Genomic DNA, 9,695 nt, shown 5'->3' with positions numbered 1-9,695 from the left:
CTATGGACAGCTTCACCTTCCACTGAGAATCCTACTATAGAATCATGGAAGATTAGGGTTGGAAGAGACCTCAGGATGTCCATCTTTTCTGTCTTAACATTTTGTAAAACAAATCCATGGTGCCAAAGAAATAAAAGAGGTAAAGAGCATAAAGTATTTTCTTTTCCAAAGTTTATATTTGTCTGTTTGAGGGGGTAAGGACCCCAGCCATGAGAATCTGAATTCAAAGCTGGTGTAAGGCAGCTGCTTCTCCAAGAAGTGCGACAACTTTTAATTAAATGAAAGTTTATTTCAGTATTTCAAAATTAGTCCCATAGTGTGATATGTTTTGGGAAGCTGGACCAAAAATACATAGGGTGTGGTGAAGGACTGTCTTCATTATGTCAGGTGGCAAAGAGAGAAAATAGCAGCACCTGCCTTCACTTTTGCATTCAATGATTACTAGGACTAGAAGCCAACAGGAAAGGAATAGTTTTTGCTTATGTTTAATCCAGGTTAATGCTATACATTTTTAAATACATGTTTTGGAGTTTATCATGCAGTCCCTGTGATGGAATGACTCTGGCCTTGTTGTCTTGTGTTCCACTGCGGGTCCAAAGGCAGATTAGGTAGGGCAGAGCACTGGAAGAGAGAAAAATGAGATCATTCAGGACCTGGTTGCTCTAGTATGAGGCAGGAAAATATTTCACCTCTTAGAGATGTAGTGACTGAGAACACTGGCAGACAAGCGCATTGTTTCTAACATAAACATTGCACATGGTTATCACTAGCCTGGACTGTCCCTGCAATGGTTCAATAGCTCCACACTATATACTTACTATATACTTCATCCAGCCATCTCTGTTTCTGCTGCCTTGATGTAGCAAATAAGGAAAGAAAGGGAAGGGGTATAACCAGAGAGCAGCCGCTACTGGTCCCATAGGTACTATTACCAGCTGGTGGGGTTTAGAGTAGCCCCTAGAGTAGCCACAAGGTGAGGCTCTGACTGGTGGTCAGAGAATCAGGGAGCCATAATCAGCTTCACAACATTCCCCCCATTTCTTCTGTGCCCAGCTGTGGCAAGGCGGCCTGGTTCCCAGCCGTGCTTGAGAGGGCCGAGCCGGAACAGATGCCGAAGTGGGCGGAGCCACTGCCAACTGTTCCCGCCCCCCCAGAAGTCAAGGGGCGGGACAGGAAGTATAAGGGCCCGGCCCCAGCGCTCAGTTGGCTGCTGGCCACTGGAGAGGACAGATGCTGGTGCCCTAGCTCCTGCTGGGCCGAGCCTGCCCCGTGCTTGCTACCCTGAGGAGCACTGGCCAAGCCTACCCTGTGCTTGCTACCCTGAGGAGGACTGGCTGGGCCTTCCCCGTCCTTCCTACCCTGAGGAGGACCAGCTGGGCCTTCCCCTTGCCCAGTATCCTGAGGAGCCGCCTGAACTTCCCTGCGCCTGGTATCCCAAGGACCAGCCCCGCTTACCCAGTGCTCAGTATCCTGAGGAGCACATGGTGTGGGATGTTGCGGAAGACGTAGAGGACACACAGGTACCAACGGGGGGGGAGATTGGAAGTGGCCTGGGGGTAGCTGACTCTAGTCTGGCTCCAGGAGACCCTGAACCAATGTCAGTGTGTTGCGGCCAGGATCCCCACTGACACAGCAGCAGACTGCCTGCTGCTGTTAGGGCCCCGGGCTGGGATGCAGTGGAGTGGGAGGGCCTGCGTCCCTCCTGCCACCCTTCCAGGGGTGGTAGACTCCCCCTCTCACTGGCCTGAGAAGGGCCTGAGCCCTGAACTGTGTGTTGCCCTGCCCTGTCTCAGGGCCTGGGCTTATATACTGTTTGTTTGCTCAGACCCCGCCTGAGGGCCTGAGCTCCTGACTGCTTCCTGCCTCACCAGGCTAAGGCGAGAGCTCACCCAACTCATGGAGCAAGGCGGACTGGCTCCCCGCCTGTGCCTGAGAGGGCTGAGGCCCCCCCACCAGGCCCTTACACCAGCTGAAACTAGGCCTCTAGTATTACACTATACTAGTGCATTACATACAAAACAATACATGAAAAGAACATTAAGGTTGCAAAGTCAGTCAGAAGATAGGCAGAATTAAAGTGGTGGGTAGAAGTCCTGTGGAAAAAATGCATGTGATTATGAAATTAAAGACTGTGTCATAATGCATATAGGCTGTGCAGGCAATCTTAATTCTTGCATTTCTTACCTTTTGAGTGCTTGACTTTGCAAACTTAATAATGTTCTTTTAATTTTTGGTGTAATTGCCTAGTTTTTAAAAAAGACAAACTGAAAAACCAGAAGTTCTATCATGTAGCATAATATGGACATTAACATGGGTCATTAGCAGGACTGGAACCTTTAGATCCACTGCACAGAGCTCTGATGAGCTAATGGAGTAACTAATAGAATTACTAGACTGTAATCCTCTACATGGATCAGCTGTTGAGGGGGTCGTGGGACACTTTGCCAGTGGGTTTCACTGATATTTGCTGAGAGCAGAGAAATGGAGAGACTCAGGAATCTTGGATTCCATTCCAGGCTCTGAAGGGGAATGTTCTCTAATGGGCAGACTGTTCTGTCCATTTTCCCCAAGCTTGAGGACTTCTGCCCCTTCGCCTCCAACTCACCCCATCCAAGTCCCATCTCTTTCCCACTACTGGCTCTTTGTCCCAGTCCTATTCCTGTCACCTAGTCAGTCTCAGTCTCCACTCCTTGTGTTTTTCTGTGATATCAACTTTTTAAAAAATTGAAGCTAAAAAGACCTGATCATTTTTTTAAGGTTGTAATAAGTTTATAAGATACAACGTTATTTTGTTATATTTTATTGTATACATTGAAACCATCTTTGATTTTAAGCAATCAAATCTTTTCTGTTAATAATTGGTGTTTATAGATGCAAAAGTGTATAATGTCAATTGCTCTGGCAAAAGGGATGATGCTGGCTGTGATAATGGCTAAATCTTCCTTGGGTGTGAAGTGGAAGAAAAAAAGGCTGACCTAGGAGCTAAAAATGCAGCTCAGGCCCTGTCAGTGCTGTTAAGATACAGTGGAAAGATTTTGAGTTGGCAGGCCTGCAGAAATGAGACATCACCATACAAAAACTTGTTGGAAGTGCAGAACCCTCACAACATAAGGGGATCCCACTGAGGATAATGCAGTTCCGCTGCGGAGAAAATGTATGGATGGCTTAAGCCTCAGATGCATTAGTGTGGGTTATCCCTAAAGACCTGAAAACTGCATGTATATACATATATCATAAACTGCCTACTGTAGGGCATCAGGGAACTGAAAACACAGCGTTTCATAGTCAGCAAATAGGTTGGTTGCTACAGATGAGGCAAGTCATTAAACATTATATTGAGAACTTTTTGGTATGTGCCCAAACTTAATCCAGGGTCTACAAAAAACAAGGCCAAATTAGGATATCAACAAACAGAAGGACCTTGGGTTAAGTTGCAAATTGACTATCCTGGCCTATTACCTAAAACTAGTATGGTTATGTTAGGACACGTCTTAACAAGATGGGAGCTCCTCTGGGTAATAGACTCAGATCAAAGGACACCCCTTGCAACCGAATTAGGAAGGTCCTTATAACATTGTGAGGGGGAAAACACAGCCTGATGGTGTACATGGTGTGCACTGATAAAGGAAAGCAGATGTGGGACAAATGGCTACACATTAATCAGGTGAAAATATTTAAAGGGGAAGCAAGATACTGCTATTATTGATATTTTACAGAATGGCTTTGTTACTAGAATACTTTTTGTCTGTGGGACTATGGATTTGGATCATGAAACGGAACCAAATGAAACAAACAACTTGGAACTCCCAGCCACCAAACTCTGCAAACTCATCACACACTACAACTACAAGTGGGCAGTCGGATGAAACCCAAGACAACAGGAATTCCAATGCCTGGTATGTATGAACTTGGTATTAAGGAGACTCAATGTGGTCAATGGGCTAGACAGATGCATTTGGCTACAATTACACTAGAGACACTGGTAAACTGGACTTGAAAGTACCATATGCCTACTCTGTAGGAGGAGTTACAATAATAAATATGAATAATATTTCTAAGGCACTAAATCATTGGTTTTCAAACTGTGGGACGTGACATTGGGTCACAGCAGCTCTGGTCAGAACTGCCGACTGGGCCATTAAAAGTCCCATAGGCGGTGCTAGTGGCCAGCCCAGAAGTGGCCAGCAGCAGTCTGGCTTCAGGGGAAGGGGGGGGAATAGGGCTCTGCGTGCTGCTCCCGCCCCGAGCACTCGCTCTGCATTTAGCTAGGGGTGGGGGCATCAACAATTTTCTTCAACTGAGTTGCCAGAAAAAAGTTTGAAAACCACTGCACTAAATGAAACCCTGGAAAAGGTTAATCAGTTAATTGGGCATAATAATGATGAGGCTGAAAACCATACTTTGGCTAAGAAGGGAATGTATGGGGCAAGGGTATGTGTGACGGTGCACCCCATAAAGCTTCATGGGAATATGCTTATGAATGTATACATGATATAACTGGAATATGTTTTATGCTGCATATGCCATGTAACATATCTATGTAAAGGTTATGATCTAGTGAATACATTCCTTCTATTTGTATGCATGTACCATTTTTGTACTTGAAGTTAGGAATATTGACTGTATACTTGCTGGATAACCTTAGTAAAGCATTTGGTCAGCTTCTTGACAAAGGAATGTGCAAATCAAGTGCCCAGTCAAGAACCACTTAAGCCAACAGTGAACTCAAAGATGCCAAGCCACATCAGAGCTTTCCCAGGAATGTGGCTTGGCTGGTAAGAAACTCGGTCATGCATGGACATGTGACTCCAAAACTTCAACTTGGAGCTGGACTTTGCATTGGAGAGAGGAAGGGGTCCCCCACCCACAAGAAAAAGTCTATTTAAGCCTGTGAGAGACCCCTCAATTTTGTCTTCAGCTGGCTAAACAGAGAGCCTCTCCACCCCCAAGGATGCCTGAAAGAGACAAAGAACAGTAACTACAGGTGGCGAGTGATTGCTGGACCCAGACTAGAAGGAGACTAGTCTGTAAAAGGAAGCTTACTGGAACTGGTGAGGTTTTATCTGTATTCAGTTTTCTTAGACATAGACTTGCATGTTCCATTTTATTTTAATTGCTAATTCACTTTTTTCTGTCTGTCACTACTTGGAACCACTTAAATCCTACTTTCTATACTTAATAAAATCACTTTTTCCTTATTAATTAACCCAGAGTATGTATTAATACCTGGGAGGGGGCAAACAGCTGTGCATATCTCTCTATCGGTGTTATAAACGGCGAACAATTTATGAGTTTACCCTGTATAAGCTTTATACGGGATAAAACAGATATATTTGGGTTTTAGACCCATTAGGAGTTGGGCATCTGAGTGTTAAAGACAGGAACGCATCTGTAAGTTGCTTTCAGTTAAGTCTGCAGCTTTGGGGCATGTGGTTCAGACCCTGGGTCTGTGTTGGAGCAGACTGGCATGTCTCGCTCAACAAGACAGGGTGCTGGAGTCCCAGGCTGGCAGGGAAAGCTGGGGCAGAAGTAGTCTTGGCACATCAGTTGGCAGTTCCCAAGGGGGTTTCTGTGATCCAACCCATTACAGTATGTACATATTAATGAGACTTAAACTTCAAGGCCTGGAGGCAGGGAAGGTGCCAGATCTTGTCACTGACAAGCAAATATTAAATTGATATAAGGACGAGACACAAGTGTTAAAGGAAGCTTATGTCTTCCTTGAGTTGGCTTTGGTAGTTATACTAACTCCTGACTGCAGCCCTCTTAGAGGGGCCATGCAGGTTTATGTCTCTTACCACTAACTAAAAAGAGAAATAGCTACAAAACCTGAATGTGTTTCCCCTTGGTGCAAGTTCTAGAGGACTCTGTCTTTAGGGAAGGACCAAGACACCTCAGGTACTAGTAACACACTTTCATGGCTGGTGGTAGGTAACTACTGTGGATTGCTGCATGGAAATGTACATTAGATTGGTTTACCAGTGTGATGCCGTTGCGGCCATGCAACTAAGCTGGGGCTTAGTAATGACGAGACGGAACCCTCAGAGAGGGCTCATCTTGTGTGCCCAGTATGGCTGAGTGCCTGGAATAGACCAGCACCACATATGTGGGAAATGGAGGTTACACAGCATACAAAATACAATTATGGAGGGAACATGTGTCCAATTGACTAATGGAATTGATGTTTTACCCCTGAATTTGAAACCATGATTGGACAAGTCAAAGAGATCCCTGTACCTAAATTTGTAAATTTAAATTTTTAATTAACATTTTGGGTTGTAGAATGAAGTTGTATCACCTTTGGCAGAAGGAGTATAAAGTAGCTCAGTGAGAGAGACAGGATCCTCAAGGGGGAAACTGATAAAATTGGTCCTTTAGCTGCATCTTTTACATATTTATATTATGTGATTCACATTTAACCTTTGCTGTTGCTCATTTTGTTGCTCTACTTATTACTGAATTATTCAAAATTATACTAACCAGTAAATTATACTATGGTTTCTGGTAAAGCAAACTGGTCTACAAATATGATACAGTTCTTGTCCTTAGTGAAGTAAGGTACAGTCTGTAAGTAATTTGCACTAAATACTAAATAAGTGATTTAACTAAGTGATTACTCATTACTTTTAATTATTAAATATTATTGTGAATGTTGTCTATTACTATTTACAGGACAGAAAAAATACTGTTCTTGAGTAATTAAATGATGAATGTTAAGCAACTGTAATTAATTTATTTCTTTGTGTGCTGCTTTGCACCACATCATGACCTGCAGTATGAAGGCTGTATGATTTAATCCAAAACCCACTGAGCATAACAGCACTATGCTCCCTGATGGACACAATGCAAGGTCCTCAAACAAACTTTTCCACGAAGCTGTTCAACGATGATGTATGCAAGATTTTTGCACCCACTTGAGTTTCTACCATTACCTGAACAGTTTTGTTTGAGTCAAGATGAAAGGTTTTTGGGCCTGGACCAGTGTAGTCATAGCTCCCAAGGCCAGAAGGGACCATTATGATTCTCTAGTCTGACCTCCTGTATAGCATAGGACATAGAACCTCCCCCAAAACATCTTGATTTTATATGTGCCAGTGATGCAGAATCCACCATGACTCTTGGTTAATTTTAACAATGAGAACAATTAACTACTGGAACAAACGTATGGCTTATTTCCAGCCTGAAATGTCTCTGGATATGTTTGTAAAGGCCAAGCTCACTGTTGGTCTTCAGAAAATAATAATTGTTGAGTTGGCAAAAATTGTCCCGGTATCTAGAGCTGTCTTGGTTGTTTGGGGGTTGTAAATTTTACCTTTTAAAATGTAGTCCGTTAGCAATGTAGGGACCTTCTCGTTATCCTCCTTCATTGCAAAAAGAACTGGAAAAAGAGGAAACAATCATGAGAATGACCCTTGAAAGGCAGAAGAATATTATGTCTTCAGCCACACACCAATGCCTGGCTTTCAGCCAGGGCCTAGAAATTGTTCAGTGAAACCAGGGACCTTATACCCCCACCACAGGACACAAGGAATTGCCAGTTCAATTAATGGGAGTTTCCCATATCTATCAGGTATGTGGTGTAGGTGTGGAAGAGGGCTATGTGTAAGCATGTATGTGCGCACATGTATGAACATGGACCCTGTTGTGCTGTGAAATTGTACAAACAGTTGATACTGTGAAAATATACAGAATAAAAATTAAAGAACTCCCAGAAGTTTCCAGAGCTGTTGCCCAGAATCAGTACCACATTATCTCTCTCTCATTTAATTACTTAAGTTTAAGTTCCTGAGTAATAAGACAGGATGGTCATGCTGATCCTGGGGGCGCAATAAGGAATAATTTGCAATGTTTTGCAGACATGATACCTTGGTCTGTGATCTCATTAGATTTTTCTATACAAGCCCTGTTGGGCTAGATTTCCAGGGCACTCTAGGGTGCTGCTGGAAGTAATGTTGAGGTAGTGAGTAGCAATTGCCTCTCTTGGAGCCAGGTTCTGAACTCAGGTACAGTTGTATAAATCAGAGCAATTCCATGGAGATAAATGGGATTATTCCAGATTTACACTAGTGTAATTGAGACTGTAATCCAGGGATCGGCAACCTTTGGCATGCGGTTCGCCAGGGTAAGCACTCTTGCGGGCTGGGCCAGTTTGTTTACCTGCAGCCTCCAAAGGGCAGCTCCCACTGGCCACGGTTTGCCGTTCCAGGCCAATGGGGGATGCGGGAAGTGGCACAGGATAAGGGATGTGCTGGCTACTGCTTCCAGCATCCCCCATTGGCCTGGAGTGGTGAACCGTGGCCAGTGGGAGATGCGATTCACCGAACCTGTGGATGCTGCAGGTAAACAAACCAGCCCGGCCTGCCAGAGCACTTACCCTGGCGAGCCGCGTGCCAAAGATTGCTGATCCCTGCTGTAATCTGAGAACTACTATTAAAATCAATATCCTATAATGGTGTTAGGGTCACTGGGTTGTGTAGAAGCTGACTGCTTTAAAGAAACACTTAATAGCAAGTTCTTGACCCATTAAAGTTCAAAAGAGCATAGCTGTAAACCTAGTAAATCCCACTCAGTTCTAACACTTGGCCACAATAAACTCTTTTGTAGTTTAAAGTGGACATGAGATTCCTCTTCACTTTCTATACTGCTGCTAGTCATTGTTAAATAGCTTCCACCATAGGTGCTAGACTTAAGGGTGTTGGGGTGCTGCAACACCTCTTGTCTTAAAACAGTTTTCATCATACCCAGGGTTTACAGTTTGGTTCAATGGCTCTCAGCACCTCCACTATACAAATTGTTCCAGCCCTCCTGGCATCCACATTCTACTCCAATAGGAATGATTCCTCTATTGTAGCAGATGTGCTAGTGCGTGCTATTGTTGAGGTTGTAATGCTCCTTTCATAGCAAACATTCTTTTTAGGCTGAAGTTTTTCATGCTTGCTCTCAGCACAAAGGTGATTTTGTGTGTGTGTGTGTGTGTGTGTGTGTGAGAGAGAGAGAGAGAAATTTGAACTGGCTCTGCTACTGATTGTCTTCCTACACCTGTGCATTGTGCACCCAGTAAATCTATGTGAATACATTCTATTATATTGTTATTTCACCCTCCCTCATCCTGCCCATTTGTCTGCTTCATCTATCCATTACATCTTGTCTAGAGCTGGGTGAATAACGTTTTTTTTGGCTTACTGGCAGTTCCAAATTAAAAAAAAATAAAGGCTTGGGCCAAACCAAATAGTCACTGGTTGGGGAGCCCCAGAAATAGGTGGCATTTTTGGAGAGTACCACCATTTATTATTTTATTCAGCTGGGAAGGACTCAAGCCTAAGGTGTCCAACAAAGCCCAGCTGGTCATCTGATCTCCAAAGGAATCCAGACATAAGAAGCCAGGTGAGGCTCTCAAACGTGAGAAGCCCAGAGGAGTCCATTGGCAAATCTGAATGCCAACGAGGGGAGCTGAGCCCAAGGAATCCATCAGCTCCATTCACAGGGAGTCTGAGGAGGCCAGAGAGGAAACCTGATCATATTTTTAACATCTTTACAGCTGCCATGAGTGGCATCCAACTTAAGTTGTGTGAATCTTCATTTGTGGGCAGAGTCTAGATGAGTTCCACAACTTCCGTGTTTAATTCAGCTCTTCAGTGCGATCACCTGATGAATTAGTTAAATGCACACCTCAGGTTAATGGTGAGAATCTGGGG

The 9,695-nt window shown here is 44.0% G+C and overlaps 1 protein-coding gene across 2 annotated transcripts in view; it reads right to left on the bottom strand.

Moving 5' to 3' along the window:
* Positions 1–281: 281 nt before the first annotated feature.
* Positions 282–9,695, bottom strand: part of FEZ1 (fasciculation and elongation protein zeta 1) — a 163,338-nt gene continuing 153,924 nt past the window's right edge. For both annotated transcript variants that reach the window (XM_050921709.1, XM_050921710.1), the window contains 2 exons: positions 7,313–7,378; positions 282–621 (listed from right to left, as the gene is read on the bottom strand). In XM_050921709.1, the coding sequence (XP_050777666.1) occupies positions 605–621; positions 7,313–7,378 (83 nt within the window). In that variant the 3' untranslated portion in view covers positions 282–604. The remainder of the gene's footprint in view (positions 622–7,312; positions 7,379–9,695) is intronic.

This window comes from Gopherus flavomarginatus, chromosome 13 (genome assembly GCF_025201925.1).
Source record: "Gopherus flavomarginatus isolate rGopFla2 chromosome 13, rGopFla2.mat.asm, whole genome shotgun sequence".
NCBI classification, from domain to species: domain Eukaryota; kingdom Metazoa; phylum Chordata; order Testudines; family Testudinidae; genus Gopherus; species Gopherus flavomarginatus.
This window is presented reverse-complemented; position numbering and strand designations above follow the sequence as displayed.